Source organism: Culex pipiens, chromosome 2, assembly GCF_016801865.2.
Source record: "Culex pipiens pallens isolate TS chromosome 2, TS_CPP_V2, whole genome shotgun sequence".
NCBI lineage: Eukaryota > Metazoa > Arthropoda > Insecta > Diptera > Culicidae > Culex > Culex pipiens.
The window spans coordinates 20,214,135-20,237,132 of NC_068938.1; the positions used below are offsets into that span (position 1 = coordinate 20,214,135).

General features: G+C 34.8%; 1 protein-coding gene across 4 annotated transcripts in view; it reads right to left on the bottom strand.

The window, feature by feature from the left end:
- Nucleotides 1–10,201: 10,201 nt before the first annotated feature.
- Nucleotides 10,202–22,998, bottom strand: part of LOC120432444 (GTPase-activating protein CdGAPr) — a 134,524-nt gene continuing 121,727 nt past the window's right edge. For all 4 annotated transcript variants that reach the window (XM_052707305.1, XM_039597661.2, XM_039597660.2 and 1 more), the window contains 3 exons: nt 22,398–22,981; nt 14,510–17,155; nt 10,202–10,916 (listed from right to left, as the gene is read on the bottom strand). In XM_052707305.1, the coding sequence (XP_052563265.1) occupies nt 10,838–10,916; nt 14,510–17,155; nt 22,398–22,981 (3,309 nt within the window). In that variant the 3' untranslated portion in view covers nt 10,202–10,837. The remainder of the gene's footprint in view (nt 10,917–14,509; nt 17,156–22,397; nt 22,982–22,998) is intronic.

Genomic DNA, 22,998 nt, shown 5'->3' on the forward strand with positions numbered 1-22,998 from the left:
TTTTATTCCCCGCCAGAGCTTCAATATGTCGCACAAACTGTTGCGGCGTTGTGCTGTCTGCGCAGCACATATATTCATGTAGGTAAATCAATTACCTCCTTCACTTTCGACATTTTTCCGTTGGTTGATGCACACGCGCCTATTAATAGGGGATAATCGTGTTATCCGCCCACAGTTGAACCTTTTTTTTTCGCGTCCCTTCCCCCTAAGCATTTTCCCCTTTTCGGGCGGCTGGGAAAATCTGCGTCGCCACTGTCGCCGGGAAAAAGGAAGAAAGATTAAATCAATTATCGGTCCTAATCATCAGGTTTGTGTTGTCGAGAGTCGAGCATCTCAAAAGTGACTTTAATTATTATCCTGTTGATTGACACAAAAACTCAACTTGTCCCGGGTTTGTAGTTCTATGCGCGCAAGAGGACACGTGTCACTCGCGCTGTGCTCTCAAGTTGCGCCACGTGACCCCGGAACACGTGGGTCCAATTTTGCACAATTAGTCTGGTTGCATGGACGATGTTTGCCAACTTTTACCGCACTATTCCGTGGGTTAAATCGCAGCGTGAGCTCCGTCGTGCCCACAGAAGTCCTGCTGGGGAAATTAGGCTGAACGGTAACCAGTCGGTGTGAAATGCGTACTCTAGAGGATGTGTGCAGTTTATTTTTTGGGTGAGGAACATAAAAAAAGCATTGGAAAAATCACGGGCTTGAGCTGAAGAGAGTGTCAAGTTTCAGTTAAGAAGTGGCACGCGCCCGGAGAAAATGAGTTTCGAAGCGGATGCTGTTGTGATTTAGGACCAAAAAACGGAAGCAATTATAGGAGCTATTAAGTTTCAGAGATGAGGCGTTCTTTCTCAGAGTGCAAATCAATGTAGTAAATTTGTGGTGCAATTAAATTACATTAAATTAAAAATCAATTCAGCTTAAAACAAATGATTTTCTAATAAAAATAATTGGTAGAATAATATGCACTAAAACATATATCTAAAAATGACTTCAGTTTATAAACGAAACTCTACATTAAAATTTTACATTTTGTTTATTCCATTAACGACTGTAAATTGGAACAATTTTTGTTTCTATTCGTTGGTTTCAGTTAAAATAATTACAGAGAAACTAAATTTGACCATTAATTTCCGATGCTTTAAAACTGCTGGTGCAGTGCTGGTCCTATCCATATCTTCCCGATTTCATACAGTAACTCTTCTAAATCGAAAAAAGAAAACCTCATTAATTTGGTTCAGTTTCAATTGCTTTATGTTGAAAAAAATGGAAGAAATGAGCAAAATATATGCAGGTTTTGGATTCAATTCAAAATTTAAAACTCATCACATTTTCCACAATACCGTAGTTTTTTATAAAATGGAGATTATAAATGAGTCGATTTTGAAAAGGAGGGCGACATAAAATTTTAATAAAATATTTACAACGTCCCAACAGTTGATAACATAGAAGATTTTAAACCAATGATGATTTGCAGTAATTTAAATTTTAATGGATTTAATGGACGATCTAGATTAGATTTACCAAAAGTATCGGAAAAATTTAACCTCGGAAAATTGCCAATTTTTTTTATTTCATTGACTTGTTTTGGATTGTTGAGCTCCAATACGACCCCATAAGTGCATTAAATTGATTTTTGAAATTTTATATCAGCAGCCAAAATAACGGTGATGAATTATTAAAAAAAAATGCATTCGCAGATCTCAAGTTTGGTTTTAAATGTGAGAAAATAAAACATACGGGAAAATGGGGCAAGAAGAAGAATCGCACGTATGATCGTTATTCTTACAATTTCCAATATTGCCAATATGATGAGGAATTGTTACTAGCAATGCCATCAGTTAATTCTTCTACCACATAACCGCCAAAACATTGTAAAAGCCACGGGAAACAAGATTGAATGGTGTTTTTTTTCAAATCCTTTGTTTTCTTATAACATTTGGAAAGTCGAACATAAAAATTAGGGTTAGTTTTTAAGGTCATTTTATCAAAATGCCATTTTTCCTAGATCAGTAGTGTCTCTATAGGATCACCAATGACTTGCACCTATTATAATTTTTTTTTTTGTTATTTTTGTTGAGAGCTTTTACAAAATTTTGTTCAGCTGGGGCAAGTGTACCATATGGATTTTAGGTTTAGAAAAAATACGAATCGCTACAAAAACATATTTTATTAGGAAACAAATACATAAAAGTACTTAAAAACTGATAAACAATAGTTAGAAAAAATTGTCAATGCAAAAAATAGTGATGTTATGAAAATTTACTATTTATCATCTGAGTAATTTTTTTTCGCAAAAACGATCAAATTTTTAGGGTACGTTATTCATTAGTGGACCCCTTTCCTATAGTGGACCCTCTGAAGGGTTTTTGATGAAAAATTCAATAAAATCACAATTTCAAGCGTGTTGTTGTCTACAAATCTTTTATTTGGCATGTTCAGCATAATTTAAATCAATGTTGACTGATATTGAATTGTCCTTTTCACCAAAATAAGTGTTTTGAGTTCGACATCTGAAATCAGCCATGGCCACTAGCATTTTCACAACAAAACTGCATTTATATTTTATGATTGAATTAACTATCCAATCATTTTTTGACTGATTTTTTAACTTCAGCAAGTCGAAAAAATGTAAGTTTAAGGAGCTTTACTAAAATAAAGCGACGAACTGCTCATTTTCGAGCAAAAATTAAGGGGGTCCAATATAGGACAACGAAAATCCAAACTTTTCCAAAAGTGGACCCCTGTTAATTAAACCTTCAAAAATGAAGAAAACTGTGTATTTAAGCAAAAGTTTCTCTTAAACATACAATAAATGCTTGTTGTTATCAACCTAAACGCATATTTTTTTTTTTTTTTGGTATAAATGTAGCTATTTCACGTTAAAAGTACCGAAAATGCTGAAGCCGTAAAAAATTATAATTAATCAAAACTATACTCAATTGTACTTAACTGAAGCATCATAATTGCAGTTTGAAATGATATTTTATAATAATAAATCAAGAACAAAACATTTTTTAAAAATAAACATGCGTGATTTTATCAGCAACTGTAAATAAATCTATTGTTCAGTTTCGGTCAACCATTTATGTAATTAATATGAAAAAATGTGCATCAAAATTACTTTTTTATATTATTTTTATGTTTACAGTGTTTTTTGAAACGTTTTCTCTGATCTTTTTCGGAAATAAATGTGTTTAAATGTCTGTTAGGTTTTTGTTGTTGTTTAAAGCCAAATTTGTTAACAAAACATATTTGTTTATGATGAAAAGTGAGCAAAATCCATCTTTTATTCATTATATCTATCTTTAGACCTACACCATGCATCAAATTAACAAATATCGGTTAAATTTGGTATAAAAATAACAGTTTGCCTATAGTGGACCCGGGTCCACAATCGGATTATGGACCCGGGTCAACTATAGGAAAAGGGGGTCCATAACAGGCAAAAAAAAATCAAATAGCTATTTTTCTGCTCAAAAACAAATAAACTGATGAAACAAATAGTCAAAATTGATCAAAAGACTTCAGTTTTCATTGTTTTGTATAGAGGGTTATGTGCTTAAAATATTGAAAATTTGTGAAAAATGTGCTTCGGCTCTACTAGGGAGTTAATGGTTAAAATACCCTAGTTTAATGATCTTTACGTTTTTAATGGGGTTTAAGGAGCATTTCCTTAGCTTGTTATACTTGCTCCACTTTCCCCTAAACATATACATTTTTCGTGATTCGATTATCCCGATAGTCGAACATCGTATAATTGAAACATTAGTTAATCGAGGGTTCGGATAATCGAGTCTGAAATGTTATTAAAAATATTCTTTGATATGGTCATGATAATAGAAATATTCAACGAATTTTTTTTATGAATGCAAGAAAAACTACTTTTAAACACTTTTCTATCATTTTTCCCAACTTATAAAAAAAAACAACGGTAAATAATAAATTATGAAATTATCATACTCTTAATATGTCAAAACTGTCAAGTGTCATTCTTCTTAGTGGAAAATTCACTACAAAACTAAGCCCCAACTAAATCTTTCCCGAAATCCCTCACTACCATAATTTGCCTCTGATTGCTTCTCACTTCACTCCACTATTGTCACTTGCCCTATTAGGGGCCCAAAAACGCGTTCCCCATCACCATCATCATTGTCGTCATCCTCGGTGCACGTGGCTTTTGATTTTCTCTCTTTATGCCTTTCAGAACCTGCTGTCTGACAAAAGAATGATGAAAATTTTCCACCCACACCTTTTCCCGACGAGCGGATATTTTGAGGATGAACTCTCCAGAGAGAGAAAAAAAAATTCCTTGAATAACACCATCATCATTGAGTGTGAGAGAGCGAGAAGGAGAGGGAGGTGATGAGGGGACATATGCTTTTTCATTCTTCTTTTGTATGTATAGCGGCACCCCGAAAAAGAGGAGTTCTTTCATGTTTGAAGTGCTCCCTGTTTTTTTTTTATCCTAACGGTAGCAGCATGGGCGGAGGTGGTGATGTGGAAACATATTTCTTTTTTTTTTTGTGTAGAGGAAGGGAGATGTGGGATAGGAAGGGGGGCGTTGTCCTTTTTATTCCGATCGACACCGGATTAAGGGGTCTATTGTTATGTTGTTATTGAATTTAGGATGAGATGTTGGCTTTTCCGTCCTGGAGTGATATTTTCCTGTTTTTTTTCATATCCTGCTGAGTGACTTCAAATATCTAGGTGGAAAAAATAGACAAGATTCGATAAATAGACGATTTGATCAAAGTGATACCTTAATTAAAAACCTTTTAATTTAGAGACAATTACACCGCATTAGAGCAGATCACGGCAGGTTGATTTGGTTGTCTTCTCTATTGGCTTTACGACCTGTTCAGTTTTCAAATAATTCGGTCTTTTTGTATTTATGCAAGGGTTTAACAACAAAAGAGAAACAAAGCACAGCAGGTGAGAAACTAATAAAAATTTATGTTTCCAGGGTAATTGAGAGGTGTTTTATAGGTTTTCCAAATTTTATTCAAGGATAACTGACTTTTTTTTTAGTTCATATTTTTTTTGTATCTTTGATTTGGATGAAACTTTGTCCATGCATTCTTTAGGGAATAGCTATGTCAAAAGAAGTCATTTTGTATTATTATTTTTTTTTTTCATACAGGTCTCCATGCAATTCTGTGGTCTGGTCATACAAAATAGGTATACAAATTTATGAAATTCTATATCCTGAGAAGGGATTTTCTGATCGACTTGGTGTCTTCGGCAAAATTATAGGTTATGATTAGGACGTTTTTTTTTAATTTTCGAAACTTTTTGATATGTTTTAGCAGACTAAAAAAGACATCTTTTTAGCCATAGTGCGTGATGGCGCCAAATATGGTTTAGGAGATATGATTTTTTATAATTATTTTTAAAGCAAAATCGATTTGCAATCGAAAAGTACTTAACATATTTTTTGATACAATGTACCGTTTTCAAGTTAAAGCTACTTTTAAGTACCGTCATCTGGGGTGAATCGGGACTACTGTCTGAATAGGAACAGCAGTGTTTAGAGCATTTAATGATTTTAAATTTGGAAATGGATGTACACATTTAGTTGGTCTGAGTCTCTTCTAACCGAAACCAAACAGAAAAATCAAAATATTGTGCTCTTACATGGTTAAAACTGCTGTCCCAATTCACCCCATGTATCCCGATTCGCCCCAGTTGACGGTATACAGCAATTCCATTTGAAAAGAGCCTAAACCAAAATTATTCTGGTGTTTCCTTGGCCAAAATAATTAGACCCGTATTTCTTTGTTTGGCCGTTAGGGTGACCTACTCCGTACTAGGGTAGTCCCAAAAAGGCCCCTTTTCTACATTTTTGTAAAAACCATTTTTTTTCAAAAAATCATAACTCTACGCCATTTCAACCGATTTAGATGTCTTGGATGCAAATGAATGGTGATAAATTGGTCTTTTTAGGCTAAAGATAGAAAAATCCAGCCTAACATTTAAAAAAGGTCGAATGAAACTTTAAAATGCCGTTTTGATAGTGTCTGGACAAAAGAGCCTATGTCTGAAAATTTTACGTAACATACTCAAAAATGGCAGGTGTTCATTAATAGGATTCCGAGATATGATTTTTGAAAATAAAAACTGGGATATTCGGCGCGCCGAGCGCAAAATCGAGAAAATGACAAAAACGGGAAAAAACAACTTTTTTCACTAAAACTACGATAGCTTTAAAATTTCAGCGATGACCTATTCATGTTTAGGTACCAAAAGTTGCGTCTTTTAATTACCATTTTTTTTACCCGATTTTTGTTTATAAGGTCCTTAAAAATAACTTTAGAAATAACGTTATTAAAACAAAAAAAACTGAATTGTAAAAGACAAATGCCACTTAAAACTGTCTTAACATTTTTGGTTAAGTATTAAAACATATTTTTTTGCTCCAGGCTTCTTTAGACATGTTCCATGTTCGTTATCGACATTAGAAAATGGTGGGTTGTTTGGGTGAAACTTAGAAAACATCAATTTTCCTGTTTTTAAACCTTTGCATGGCAATATCTCAGCAACTAAGGGTCGTATCAGCAAAATTAAAAAAAAAAACAAAATATGACTGCGACTATTTTCAAAAAAGTTACCTAAAAATGGCTATAACTTTTAAACGATGCAAATTCGATTTTTCATCGAAAAATGAAGTTGAAATTTTTGCGACCTATATTTCGATTTAAAAAAAAATCAGTATTGAATCAAACATTTATTACTCCGTCAAAGATTTTTTGCCCATTTTAGAAATTTCTGAAAAGTTGGTATTTGATGTCTCCTGAATAAAGCGTCCAATTTCCCGTCCCAGGAAAAAAATTCCCGGGAATTCCCGGGATTTCCCGGAAAATAATATTTCCCGTTTCCCGGGAAATTTGTAAATTTCCCGGGAATTCCCGAAATACAAGCGGAATTATACATTTTCCTACCTTTTTGGCACTAATGTTTAGAAATTATACAAAAAATAATAATTAGAAACCTGATTTATTTTATTCATTTCAATCTACTGTTCATATTGAACTCAGTTTGTCTGTAAATTTCATGTCAAGGTTTAATTCAGATAATATTTATTTTTGAAGCATTCACAACTAGGAATATTTTTTGCTTATATGTTGGGCAACAAAAATTACGCTATTATGGAATGAATATTAACTATTTTATTTTTGACAACCTATTTTAACGATTTTTTTGTTATATAATTTGGAAATACGATATATACCTCTTCCGGCCAAGATTAAATTTGAGATTTGTTCAACTATTTTGATTACCTCGACCAAATTGGATGGAAATTGAAATGACATAATTAAATTTTTCAAAAAGGGTTGTGCGAGACGAATTTGTTTAAAAGTATTCGAGAAATTACAGTTTGAAATTATTAAGGGCGTAAGAGGGTTAAATATGAAAAAATATCGTTTAATTTCAACCACTTCTACACTCTAAAAAATATTTTACTTAACTAAAATCATACCATAAATGAAACCATGAAAAATCGTTAAAAATCAACTTCGTATAATATGAAATTAATTAGAAAACTTTGAGTTGTAATTTAATGAAATAGTGTTTTAAGTTAAAAAGCGCTAGAAATTAGATTTTTAAGGCAAATTCAATAATTATCTATTTATTCACAAGTTTAAAATACTTGTTCTGGTATAATTAATTTGCCATGATAAACATTATTTCTGTATGATTTTTTTTTCATTTCAATTTTATGGTCACTGAGACAAATTTAAAGGCAATTTTATGTTGTGGACCAAACATTTTCACTGTTCAAACACATTGATTAAAAAACTACAACTTCTCAACAAAAAATACTAATTATATTTTTTTCTATTTGGTACGATTTAAAGACAGCATAAAAAATAGAAAATTTATATATTTTCTCAAAGTTGGATTTTTTTCCCATGCAGTTAAGCCATTAATTGATCCTAACACTTATTTTGACCATTAGATTTGCTGTTCTATACAATTGTGTTGCAAAATATTGATCAGAAACAAAATCAGAATAATTTTCGTTGAATTTCAAATTTCCCGGGAATTCCCGGGAAATTTGTTGAAAATTTCCCGTTTCCCGGGAATTTTGTAACCCCGGGAAATTGGACGCTCTACAGTCCTGAAACATATCTAAAAATAACAAAAAATTAAAAATAGTGTTTTTTTTCCAATCAAGTTTCAATGACAAAAAGTGAAATTAAAAATCACCACAATTTTTGTAACCGTGTATAATTTTTATTAGTGTAGTCCTTATCCATACCTACAACTTCGCCGAAGACACCAATTCGATCAAAAAATTCCCTCCAAAGATACAGATTTTTGAATTTTCATAAATATTTTTTGTATGGGCAGCTGCCAAATTTGTACGGAAAATTATATGGACAAACTAACGATGCAAAATGGCTTCTTTGGGCATACCGAAGGCACCAAAAAAGTTTCAGCTGGATTAAAAAATACAAAAATAATAATTATAGAAAAAATTCCGAATTCGAAGAAAATTGTTCTACTGTTTTTGCAGCAAATCTAATGAAAATATTGTATTTTTTATTTAAGTTTTAACATACAACCTTTTTTAAGTGCTATTTCAAAGCAATTAATGCACCATGGGTTTCCTATGTATTTAAGATTTTTTTAAAAGTAAGCGAGAATTTATCGCTAGCCGATGCTATAAAACAATAATCTTCGCAACGCATCCCTCCCATCTAGCGAGCCATAAAACCCAAACAACCCGACTTCCAATCCGACCGGCTATTTTTAGCTCGTGTGTACTAAAAACGAACCGCGCATGCGTCGATTCGGTCGATTCTGAAAACAACACCAACACACGGATCTGCTTTACCGACGCACCTTCTCCTCAGGGTATTTCGGATTTCATCAAAGAAAAATGCAATCACAGTTTTGAATTTAACTTGTTCAAGAAACTTTTTTGTTTTATTTTCTTACATTCTCGTTTATTACTTCAATAGATGTTTGTGTTTATTTGTGAGTAATAGCAAAAATTGCATTTTTTTTTCCTTCTCAAATATCAATACTAGCGCGTTTAATATCAATGCATTTTCAAGTAGTTCGAGTGCGTGTGTTTAGTTTTCTTGTTTGTAATAAGTTCACGTGCGATTAGTTAGTTTTTTTTTACTTTCTTGTGTGTCCTTTACAGCTTAACCTTAGTTTTTTTTCTCAATCATTTTTGCCATTTCGCTCATTGGTTTTCCTAAATACAAGTCATTCAAGATTACTGCCTTTGTTTTGTGTATGCTTCTCGTATCAATTTCTGAATTGCGCCCTACCCTATTCGGTTACCTTGCAGTAACTTACTCGTTTATAGTTATAATATTTACAGATGCTGCGACGCGTGACGCGAGTCACGCGTTCGCTCTAACGACTTTTTGTTCATTCTATCATTTATTCGAGAAGAGGAGCAATAAATATATACAAGTTAAAAAGGTGGAAAAAACGCATTCTCTGAAATCATTCTTGAAACACTTTCGCGCGTTTTCGCGGCTTTCAAGCGTGCCTTCTATAGCAACAGTTTGAACGGTGAGGAAAATCTGAAATTCTGCGTGGTGACCAGACTAGGTGAGAGAAAACTTGAAATTTGTAGATTTTTGTTTCTTTTATTTATGTTTGATCTATGCTTTACTCTATGAACTTTTGTCTCTGTTTGGTTGTGTTTAAGTTTGAGATTTTGATTAACACTTGGAAAATTATTGTCACCGTCTGTCTGCTTCCTCCTAGTTCCCTTCCTCTTTTTTTCTGGCAGCCTGTCGAAACAACCTCATCTCTCGCGGTTACGCACTGTGAAATCTAACGTACCTCTCTGCCGCAATAATGCGACAAATTCCTACAGCGAAAAGAACAACGAAACAGAATTTCTGCTGTGCAAAATTAAACAAAACAAAACGAACTGTACACCGCTTTTAAAAAACCAAACTCGTTTTGGAAACGATTAAAAACAAAATTGTTGCATTTTTGCCCTTACGATTAGAAGAAAGAAAATCGTACAACTAAGACTCCCAACCCCCAACTGGGCCCAAAACCATTCATCAGCGAAATGTGTGTAACAAACTCATCAATCCTCTTTGTACGGCGGCTTCGTCTTAGTTTGCTAAAATGCCTTCACTCATTTAAAGTTCCTATCAACTATTGTTGGTTAAATCGCTTAGAAAAATTTGAAAATTGAAAAAAAAGTCAAAATGCTTTCTTGTTTTAAGGTAAGTTTATCTATCAATACGTCATGTTTCTTTTTTTTCTCTCTTTTGCTGTGTTTAACGATCTCATAATAGCCATTGAAGGATAAATTTCACTTTATTAAACTGCCAAAAACGCATGCTTATTTTTGTTCGCTTCGCTTGAGTATTCTGGTATAAACTATCAAATGTCTACCACTTTTATTACAACTATATAAATAAATATCTGCATTTTGTCTGTTTGTTCTTGCTATGGTTGCTTTCTCATATAGTTAAGCGACTTTGTTTTTATTAGTTTATTTAGAGGTTATCTCAATACATAGAATTCGCGTAAGAAGGTAATATCATCAATGGCTTATTTTTTGATTCAATATATTTGTTCGCAAAAGTTAGTCATATCAAATTCATGAAATGTGTGTTTGTGTGTAAGTTTGTCATTAAAGTTGGTCGTAGTTAAGTTGTTTTTTGTTTTGTAAGGAGATTTTCAATTTGCTTTCGCATACTCAAGCGGCAATAATTTAATCTGCGATAGAGAGAGAGATAACTGGATAAAGTCTGCATTTTTTTCTATAGCTTGCCTTTCTGCCTTTCTCTCAGGAACGTACGTGTGTATTTGAAATTGTGTTTTAGTTCATCCGGTCCTGTACTGCCGTTTAGGATTGGCTCTGCGACCGGGACTCGAACATGGCCGCGACGTCCTTGATGGAGATTTGGGGCGAAAAGCGGTCCCGTCTGGAAAGATAACAGCAAAGAAGAAGCGGAAGGGCGTTATATTTGGGTTTCTTTAAAATTGTTTAAAATTGGCGAGTGCATTGTGAAAGCAGATTAAAAATTGTAAGTGCATTATTTAAAAATATGTTAAGTATAATTTTGAAATAACTAGCATATTGATTTCAAAAACCGATCATGTAATCGTTGAGAATTTCAAAATTTGATTTACAAGTTTGACCTACCGTTATCACGGGTGGGTCTGGGGGTTGAGATTGGGTCATACAAAAATGCTGAAATTTGTATGACCCAATTTCACCTCCAGACCCAAGTATATTTTACATGATTTAGTTTTCTGTAATAATTATTAAATATAAGATTTATTTTTCTTCTAGATATAAAAATGTCCTTGATGATTTTAAATAATACTGGTAAAGAAAATACAAATCTCGAGTTAGTTAACAATAGGTTTAAAGCATCATTTTTGAACAAAGCCGTTTTTCGATCGGATCTCATGCCTTTTACGAATTATTTGCTTCCAAAACGCTTTAGAGCACGTCCTTTCAATGCTTATTGATGAAAAAATGACAATGACTAAGCTTATTGATTTTTCACGCTCGAAAATAGCAAATTTCACGGGGACCTCAATTTCAAATTTCACGCAAATTTCGCGGAACGTGAAAAATGTTAAAATAACTCTGAAAATCTTTTGTTAAAATCATAGAAACTACATTTTATGCTTCATTACATAATATTCTTAAATAAACTAAATTTGAACGTGGCATAAAAAAAAATCAAATATCGGTAAAATTAAACAGGACTTAGAAAAAAATCTGAAATGTTTTTAAAAGGTAATTTCAAGATAAAAAATACTTATCATTTAATTTTCGATAAAACGAAGCTTATTTCTTTTAATTTCTTTTGAAATTTTACATTTTAAATAAAATAGTAGTAAAATTTTTACTAAGGCGAAACAAAATATAACTAAATTTTGTTAGTTCCTAAAAAAAGAAAAATCTAAAAAAATCTTCAAAGCTTTTCAATTGAAAACTTATAAAATTTACTTAATAGTCTTTATGGTTGAAATATTGATGTTATTTGAAGAAAAAAAATAATATAAGAAAATTTATAAATTTCAAGAATTAATTGAACAAGGGTATTCACGCGCTTAGTTCTACAGTAGGTCTATAAATTATTATTTTTCCTATTTGAGTTTGACAAAATATGTTGAGAAAAATCGTTACAGTTTCACACAAACACAAGATTTCGCGGAAAAAAGACAAATTTCGCGGATTTCACGCTGTCCGCGAAATCGTGAAATTTCATTAGGGACCATCCATAGACCACGTGGACACTTAAGGGGGGGGGGGGGGGTGTCTATGTATGGCGATTGTCCACGATCCATACAATTTTTTTTGTTTGGACAATTGTCCACGAGGGGGGGAGGGGTTTAGATTCCCAAAAAAGTGTCCACGTGGTTTATGGATGGTCCCTTAACCCTCACAATAACGATTCGATTTGCTTAAGAAATCAAGAAAGCGTCGCAGGTCGTAAAGATCTATTGCAAACTATCACGAGATTTTTCTTTAATTTTCCAAAAATCCTTTTGACAAAAATTTTGAAATAAATTGAAATATATTATTAGTTTACTTGTAAACTATTTATCTAATCATTTTATAATTTATTTATTTTTAAATATATAAAAAATGTCACTTATAAAAATAATGATAATCGAATGTTCTGAATTAATTTTCAAGATTTTCTTTTTATTTTTTTCAAAAGGGCATAGTTTTTATGAAACTATTTTGTTGAATTCTTTCCGTGATTTTGATTTTTTCGAATTAGCCGATGGATTATGTCGGTAAAGCAGTCTTTTGATGCTGCAAGAAAGCACCAAAAGCTGTACTAAAGCGACTTGTATACAATATTGCACACAATGTTGAAAGCTTTTATCAGGAGGCAACAGCCAAAAGCTCATTTTCAATAATTTATTAACGGACAACCCCATTTGCATATTTAAAAAAATAAAATAAATCATAAAAAACTGTTATTACAAATTTTATTCCATGGGTTATTCAATGATAGTTTCGCAAATTTTTCATTTTTTTTATTCGGATGATACTTTGTCCATGCATTCCCTGTGCCCAAAAAAATCATTTTGCATAATTAGTTTATCCATGCAAATCTTCATACAGTTTTGGGGGCTGAGCATACAAAAAGGGTATGTAAATGAGTAGGAAATTTCTGATCGATTAGGTGTCTTTGGCAAAGTTGCAGGTTATGATTAAAACTTTTCAGGAAAAAATAGGTACACGGAAAAAAGTCCCATTGTTAATTAAACTTTTTTCCATTTGTTCCCATTTTTTTCCAAATTTTTTGACATGTTTTAAGGAAATAAATAAGGACGTCTTATAAGCCATAGTATGTGATGATGCCAAATCTGGTTTAGAATATGTTTTTTTTTAATATAAAAAATTTGCAAATTAATAAATATTTATAATCATTTTTTAAGAAAAATTTAATTTGCATTCGCATTTGCATAGAGATGGTGATTTTAGCTGGTTGCAGACTGGATTTCGTCATGTCATGTTATGTTGAGCATATTTTTTAAATTCATGAAGATGTTCTAACGATAACAAACGATGAAAAACGTTGCTTTTATCGATATTTGACCATCCATATCCATATTTAAGAAAAAAAAATTTCTCGTTTTGACCCAGAACCATCATTGACAGTCATTGCTCCAAAATTGAATGACACCTTCTACGTCATTAATCACTTTTCGAGCATCAGGAATAATTTTTCGAACATGCTTTTTTCAATCAGTTTTAATTAGTAAAATATATAAAAAAAAATATGTATTTTGGAAAAAAAATTATTTGAGAAAATGTAAATAAAAAAACGCTAATATTGTTTTTTTCGTGTACCTATTATTTCTGCACCCTTATCAAAAATCATGATTTTCTGAGTTCAATATCCCACTTTTCATACGATTTTTTTAGTTCAGGTACTATAACCATAAAAAAAAGGTTATATGGGTTGAACTGAAAAATTTGTATGAAAGGTGGGATATTGAACTCAGAAAATCATGATTTTTGGTAAGGGTGTGAATAGCATCATTAGTTACTACTTTGCCAAAGTTGCCAAATCAATCAGAAAATTCTAACCAAAGATACAGATTTTCGAATATTTACGTATCAAAGTTGTATTAAGCCTTGCATAGGCGAAACAATGACACAAATGGCCTTTTTGGTTATAGGAAAGGCGCCCACTATTGAACTTTTCACGTTTATAATTAATTTATCTGAAATTTAAAATAATCTAATTTAAGCATGAGATATTTGGCAGTAACACAAAGTTAGCAAAATGAATAAAAGCGTGCGGTGTGATTTGCGACTTTAGCATAAGAATATAAAAAGCAGATTTTTTTTTTGATAAAATTTAAAATGTGATCCAATCATATTAATAAAAATACCTTTCCAGAATATGCTTTCACTTACTGCTACCGCTAAAAAAAAGGTACAAAACAACACACACTGATTCATCTAATCTACCAGGGGGGTGAAAACAAAACCCAAACACCAAATAAACACACACAATCAAAAAAAAATACTCACTGCGCTCCCCCGCCGGAACCATTCCGCACAAACGGCGCTGCTCCCTTCACCGTGACCGCCGCTCCTCCTCCGTTGAAGCCCTCCCTACCCATCAGCTGCTCCTTACTCCCCCCAATCGTCGTCGTAGTCTGCTCAACGCCTCCCGGCTTGCCAAACTTCTGTCTCGTCTTGAGCTCAAACTTGGCGTCGCAAACCTGCGAAATGTTGGCGTCCGTCACTGCTGACGCCGACGTCGTCACATCGTTCTGGTTCTTTTCGTCGCTGATGCGACGCGTTCGTCCCCCGGACGTCACCGTGTTGAGCGAGACCGCCGAGGTGAGGGTGGTGGGGTCGGAGTCGGAGAGTTCGACGCGGGATTTTGAGCGGAAGCGCAGCGAGTCGTACTTTTTGGAGTCGTCGCAGTCGCGCAGTTCGGATTTTGATTTGGACTTGACCTTGGCGTAGTCGCTGCGGTCGCCCTTGAAGGACTCGGAGCGGTACTTTTCGTTGAGTTGGTGGCGGCGTTCTTCTTTGATTTTTTCGATGCGGGAGCGGTCGAGCTTGCAGGAGCCGAGCATTTTGAGGGATGAGAGGGAGGTGATGCTGTTGCGGTCCTCCTGGTCGGAGAGGAGGGTTGGGGGTGGTGGGGGCGGTGCTTTCCGGTTGTCGTAGTTGTACTGGACGAGGGAGATGCGGTTTTCGGTGGTGGGGGTGATGCGGACGTTGTACGCGCGCGCCTCTTTGGTGTCTTCGATCTTGGTGGAGAGATCCAGGTTGGAGGGTGGGATGGGTTTGTTGTGGGATTGGTTGAGGAGCAGTTGTTGCTGTTGGGTGCGGCAGCAGTCGTGGGCTGGGGGGTTGGCGGATAGGTTCTCGATGCCCTGGCCGGCCAGCGAGGGAAGCTTCTTCGGTGGGTTAAGGCTCTTTGGTCGGGTAAAGTCGAGGGATTTGCGCCGGTTGGGGTTGTTTTCGTTGAGGATGTTGTTCGGGGTGGAGTTGGACTCGACCTCGGGGATCTGTTGGATGCTTTTGTTGAAGCTTTCGAGCTTGCGGGCGCTGCCGAATTCGCGCACGAACGCGTTCTCGTCGAGACTGCGGGTGATGTTGTTGGCGTGGTACTCTTTGGCGGACTTGTTCCGGATCGTGACGACGCCGGTGCTGCCCCGGTTGTTGTTCAGCTTGGACTGCTGCTGGAAGTCGAACGGAGGGTTGACCTCCACCGGACTGGTCTCGAACTTGGTCGCCAACTGGCGCACGCTCACGTTCGGCTTGAGCTCGATCTTCGGGGGGATTTCTATCCGGTACTCCATCTCGTTGTCCATGTCGCTACGGTCGGCGCAAAGCGACGAGAACTCGTCGTCCGTCGTGGACTTGATCGTGCCCTCGCAGCTGGACAGCGGCCCCGGAATCATGTTCTCGTAGACCGGCACAAAGTGCTTCTTCCTCAACTCCACATTCTCGTACAACGAAACGTCCGTATTGTCAAACTCCAGACTGTCCTCGTTCACGTCCGACATCGGCACGTCGTCACTCTCCTCGCTCTTGCTCGTGAACGCACGCTCCTTCACCAACTCCGAATGCGACGAATCCGTGCCCAACCTCGAGTCCCGGTTGTTGTTGTTGATCCCGTCCGTATCTTCATCCTCCTCGTCCTCCTCCTCCTTAATCTTCAGCTTGACCTTCGTCTCACTAATGCTCAAATCAACAATCTTACCCCCCTCCTCCTCATCCCCAAGCATCGTATTGACCTCCGACACCGCATTCTTGTAGAACTTGACCTGTTCGTACACCATCGTCTCGTCAAAGTTCGTCTCCAACAGCCGCGTCGGCCCCGCCTCCCCAACCAACACATTCTCGTAAATGCTCCTCCTCTCCCTCCTGTACTCTTCCTCATCCTCCTCCTCCCCATCATCCTGCTTCACCCCCGTCTCCGTCTCCGCCCCCCTAAAAATACACCCCTCCTGCTCCTTCCTCACCGGCGACCGCACATTGTACGTAATATTGATCGTCGCCTTGATCGGCGTCCCCGCCGCCGTCTGCTTCTGGCACGCCGCCACAATCTTGGGCGCAAACGTGGCCAACTCCCCCGGCGACAGCTCCGGATTCAAGTTCTGATAGCAGTACTCGCTCGGCGTCATCGACTGGCTCGTCGTGGTCGTCCCCGTCCCCGTCCCCGTCCCCGTCCCGGCCTCCCTCTTAACCTCCCCGCCGCCGCTCAAATCCAGCGACAACTCGCGCTTCAGCGCCGCCTTCACCTCTTCTTTGGTTTGCTCTAATGGCTGCTGCTTCCCCACAATCTGCGAAATGTCCATCTCGTACACGGGCGTGTTCAACGCACTGCTCCCGCCGCCCGTATTATCCGAGCTGGTCGTCGACCCCACCAGCAGCGAGTAGCACGGACTTTGCACCGGTGGGGACTGCGGCGTTGCCGCTCCCAACTTGCGCGGTTCCGACTTGCGAAGCGTCACGTGCTCGGAGCAGCTGCGCGGCACGACCTGCACGTCGTGCGAGGATGAGGTGGGAGTTCCGGCTTCATCCTCGTCACCGTCATCGTCGTTGGGGCTCTTTTCGGCGGGTGATGGGGCGTAGTAGCTGTAACGGTTTGTGGCTGGGCCGCCTCCGGCGGCAGGGTACTTTGGTGGTTTGGTTGAGGACGCCTGAATGAAACTGCGAGTGGTGGGAAAACGGTTGGGAAGAGTGAAAAATAGAGATCAAACGGGCTAAAACGGTGGGGGAAGGGTTGGAGCAATTCTCGAGGGAAATTGTGACCTAATTTTTATAAAATCTATCTGACAAAAAGAAAAAAAAATAGAAATCAGTCCAAATTTTTTTTTTGCCATTTTTTTTATTAACGCTCAACACATCAAAAAGCTATTTTTATAGCTGTGCATTTTTCACCGATAAAAATAAAACTTTCCCAGTAAGTACCGATCAACGGTCAACGGTGAATCAGAGGATGACATTGACCCAGCATTAGCATTCCGATTTACAAGATGGCAAAAATTACGTTTTTTTTTAATAGAAAAATCATAATGAACTTTTTTTTTGTTTTTGATAACAATTCTTATCAGATTCGTTATTCTGCAGTTTCGACCACTTCTTTAAAATTTCTCCAAAAATAATGTTTTCATAAATTCATAGCTATTTTGCAAATTTGTGACAGCAGCATAGATGTAATAATGTAAAAGCGTTTTGCGATGGTCACAGCTTGATATTTTTTGAAAATTAGGCTTCAAAAAAGAACAGAACTTTGAATAAAATTTGTACTAGCCTAACCAGTAATATTTTATTGAAATAAGAACCTCTGGATTTTATCAACTTTTTCTTTTGTATTATCTGTTTGATTGGTGTTAGTGCGTCCATCCCGGGAATTCCCGGGACAAAATTCCCGGGATTTTTTCAAAACCGGGAATTCCCGAATCCCGGGATTTTTAACAATTTGTCCCGGGAATTCCCGAAATTAAAGAAAAAACAAATTTTGGTCTAGAAATTCAGGTTTGGTTGTGGAAATAGATGAACAGTTAAATTACCTTATAATCTATAATAATGTTAAAGGCATTATAGTTTTAAAATGTCGGCATAAACTGTTAAAATTATAGTTTACCGATCTGCAAAGTGCCAAGCATTTTGAATATTTCCTATTTGATTTTATATATCTTTAAAAGATTGAGATATCTACGTATATTTTTGAATTAATGTTTGAAAAAAAAATCAAATCAAATTATTTTTCATCAAACACCGGCATGTGGGGCAAATAAGGACAAATGAAACGAATTAAGATAGCTATAAACATATTTTTTTGCATGATGTTTTGAATGACTTTGGTTAAAACAGGAACAGAACAAAAAATTCACAGATTTATTGCACTAAAATCTCCTTACCTATTCAGACTGTATTCCTGTTTTTTCCAAGTTAGTGGTAGTAACTTAAAGATAATTTGTAAAATATATTTTTGCAAAAGTTTTTTTTTTGTGAAAGTTGAACTTTTCAGCACTAGTATCAATAAATTTTTATTTTTTATTAATTTAAACGGTAAATTTCCATTCAAAAGTTTATTTGGTATTGCAAAAATGTTGTAAGCAACTTGTTGTAAAACTTGTTTTTTCCAGCACTTGTCGTACTTCTAGATTACTTCTTCAAAAATGCGCCAAGAGTTTCCTATGTACATACGACATTTTGAAAAAGTAATCGAGATTTTTCCGATAAATGTACGAATCGTGTTGAAAAAATCTTCATTTTGCCACTTGTTGCATAAACTTTTATTATATTAAACATTAAACATGACTTATCTAAAATTTTGCATCGACTGGTGTGATTTTATTTGTTGTCGCCTCTTGTTTTTTAAAAGATATTTTTATAGAAATTTTTCAAGCTTTTCTGATTATGCCATATAAAAAGAAATATATTTAAATAAGACTTATTTGATTTGAATCACATAGTAGTTCATTTATAATCCAAAGCACAACAAAGAACAAAAATAAACTTATTTTAATTTAATTTAAGCTATTTAAAAACTGTCGTCCTTGTTTAGATTGAAGTGTAGATTATCACCAATTAAAACGATTGAGCTAATTCTATGATTTTAAGGTTGAAAAACATAACAAATATAATGAAAACATAGATTTTATGACTGTTCCCGGGATCCCGGGAATTCCCGGGATTCCAAAAATATTTTTCCCGTTTCCCGGGAAATTCAAAACCCAGGAAATTTGGAAGCCCTAATTGGTGTGTTTGCAATATTTACTCAACCAGCCATATTTTATTCAATCCAAAACCCTAAGACATTATTTTGTTTTTGCCTACTTATTTTTTTAAGATCGATATTTTTCTAATATTTTTGGTATATTTTACTGTAAGGATTCCAGAATCTTTTTTAAAGTAATTTCATCTTGGGAATGTTTCAAAGAATTTTACGTTAATTTTTAATGTTTTTTTTTTGTTTGACGAATTTTACGTTTTTTTTTTGGTTTGATTTCTTTCTTTAATATAATCATAATTCATAAACTAAAGTTTGTATTTGTTGTTTCAATCTAGTACGGAGCACAGAAGGAACGCATAACTCCATATAAAAAACGCCCAAGAAACGGTCAAGGAAAGGGTCACGAAAAGATGTTGAATATTTAAAAATTGAAAAATAAAATATTCAAAAATAAAAAAAATTAAGCAATCTGAAACTCCAAATTTTAAACTTTACAAGTTTTTAAATTGAAAAATACAAATATAAAAAAACAGAAATCAAAAAAAAATATAAAAATAATAAATTTTAAAACGAAAAAAACTACAAATTTTAAAATTCAATAAAAAAAACAAAAATCAAGAATAAAAATATTCAGTAACTAAAAAATACAACTGCGCAACAAGTTCACAAAAGTTCCTTTTTTTCACGTTTAGGTAATTAACCTCGGCTCTAAACTAAAATATGACTCTAAAATTAGCTGATTTTCTGTAATTTATATTTATATATATTTATGCATTTAAAAATTAAAGAATTTTAAATTTAAAAAATGTATTTGTTTAGTTCTGAAAATTTATTTTTTTTTTCAAATTCAAATTTGGTTTTATTGGTGAATAATCAAGATACAATAAGTTCTTTTGAGGTACAAAACAGAGTTTTGGAGTTCCTTTCAGCTGTGTGTTACATCATAATCCATTTTGGAACAGTTATTGCTTGTAAATAAAGGTGTTACTAAGAGTAAGAAAAATTAAGAAAAAAAAACTTACTAAACAAAAATTTTATTTTTGAAATGTCAGAATTTTTATTTTTTTAAATTTCGATTACGGGAATTTCTAACAAAAAATATTTTATTTTTTTTTTTTTTTTTTATTTTGTTTTTTTTTTATTTTTTTTTTTTTTTATTTTTTTTTTTTTGTTTTTTTTTTATTTTTTTATTTTTTTTTTTTTTTATTTTTTTTTTTTTATTTTTTTTGTGTTTTTTTTTTTTTTTTTTATTTTTTTTTTTTTTTTTTTTTTTTATTTTTTTTTTTTTTTTTTTTTTTTTTTGTTTTTTTTTTTTTTTTTTTTTTTTTATTTTTTTTTATTTTTTTTTTTTTTTTTTTTTTTATTTTTTTTTATTTTTTTATTTTTTATTTTTTTTATGTTTTTTTTGTTTTTTTTTTTTTTTGTTTTTTTATTTTTTTTTATTTTTTTTGTTTTTTTTTAATTTTTTTTTTTTTTTTTTTTTTTTTTTTTTTTTTAATTTTAATATATATATTTTTTTTTTTGTTTATTTTTTTTTTTTTTTTTTGGGTTTTTTGGTAGGTTTGTTTTTTTTAGTTGTTATTTTTGGGTCTGAGTAATAATTAGGGGGGAGAAATTATTGTTTGTTTAGTTATTTGTTTGTAGGTATTTTGTGTTAGTAGTTTTGTATAGTAGTTTTAGTGTTGCAGAGTTATTTTAGTTTTTCGTAATGTTAGTTCGTCGTTTAAGGGCGTAGTAAGCTCGACAATCAAAAATAAGACAATGAAAAAATCTTTTTCGATAATCGAATGTGTATTTTGCCAAGTACCTTAGTGGATAATCGAGTTCTGGTCGGTACTTGTAGGGAATTTTTTTTTTGTTGTTACGAATATCGAACAAAATTTTTTGATGTGGTTGTTTGGGTGTTTTTTTTTGTTATTGGTTATACTGTTGGAGTACATTTGAAGTATACATTTGCGACCCTTTTTTAAAATAGGGTGGTTTGATTGGCCTGCCTGGTCAGTGTGTCGATATATCATATGCATTTTTCTTATTATTTTTTACCACCGTGTTGGTTGATGTTCCGAAGTTATTGGTTCGGGATAATTTGGATTATTCAGTAACGACCCTGTGATTAGTTTACCCGAAGTTTGATATGTTTCCATTGGACTTCAGAATATGTTTTATAGTGGTTCTTTTTATCGTGTATTTAAAAGGTGGGTTGTGGCATTGTACAAATAAACTTATTTAAACATGTAAGCTAAAATTATCACAAGTTTTCTAAAAGTAAAATTTAAGCAAAATCATAAAACGTTTAAAAAATTAAAAACGTTACTGAACCATCTTAAGGTGGTTGGTGGCTTCCTCACACAAATATAGTTTTCATTTTCGGCTCATTGGAAAAGTCTTTCAAATACCTTTTTATATATATCTTCCGAACTTCAGCCAAAATCGTGGTATTAGCCTAACTTTGGAAGTACATTACTAAACTTCACAATTTTTAAAACGGACTTACGGGACCGCAAAACGGATAGAATGAGACCAAAACGGTCAAAATAAATCCAGCCAGTGCCGAGATAATCGAGTGAAATTTTTTCGATTAACATCCATCCATCACATCCATACATTTCCTCTGAATTCGATTCTGAGTCGATCTGTATACGTGATGGTTGATCTAGGAGGTCAAATTCAGAAGTTGATTTTTCGAGTGATTTTAAAGTATTTCCCTAGTAAGGTGAGAAAGGCAAAAACATAGAAAAAAGTTATCTAGATGCTTTAAAAATCTATCCGCAACTTTATAAAGATTGTTTAAAATTATTTGAATCTTTTAATCTTGAATCAAAAAAGGTACCATATTTTTTTTGTTAAGCTGGTAAATGCTTCCTTGTTCGACAGAACTCAAGACAAACAACACAATAACTCCTCATTTTTTTTTTAAATTTCCGTAGAGAATTGCTCAACCTGGGAAAGTGGGGGAGATAAAATATACACAATTGACTGTTTTTTTTTTCGAAATAGATAACTTTGAGACTTATTAAACAGGGCAAAAGCGCCTCATGCAATGATGGAATAGGCTGATTGAACTCTAATTTGAAGGACAAATGTGTAACGATTGAATTCCCATTGAAATGAAGGAGATATATATCGAGAGATAGAGAGGGAGAAGAGAGTAATTCTAAGCGCTAAACTGAACTCTATATCAGAGATGGCAAAAATAGTTCATTCAAGTACCTCTCATAAAGCGACGTCGATCCATTCTTTGCGGACGTCTTTTGCTGCTGCTGCTGTTCGTCCACGTTCATCTTCTGCTCTTGCTGCTGCTTGGCTGAGCTTTTGGCACTGGTTGCTGTTCCCGGGTAGCTGAACCGGGTCTCCTTGATCGGCGAGTCGTACTTGACGTAGCAGTACTGCGGCCCCGGGTACGAGTTCCGCACCCCAATCAACTCGTTCTCCCCATCATCGTCCTCGGAATCGTCCTCCGGCAGCGGTGGCCGATGGACCTGGGCACTGGTGAAGATCGTGTTGTTGTTGCTGCTGCCAGTTCCATTTCCGGTTGCGTTCACCGTGTGTTCCGGTGTGTTGCAGTCGATGAACTGGATGTCACTGAGCTGGTCTTCCAGCTTGTACCGCTTGCACTGGCTTTCGGAAGAACCATTGCTGTCGGCGGCCGAGGCCACCATCCACTGCTGCGCTTTGCCGTTGGCGTCGGCCGGACTTTGGATGTTGAGCCGGGGTTGCTTCTTGGGACTAGGATTGACACTGTTGCCACCGCTGGTGTACTCTTCGGGGCGGGCGCGCAGCGTTCGCCGGATCGACTGGAATTAAAAGATTT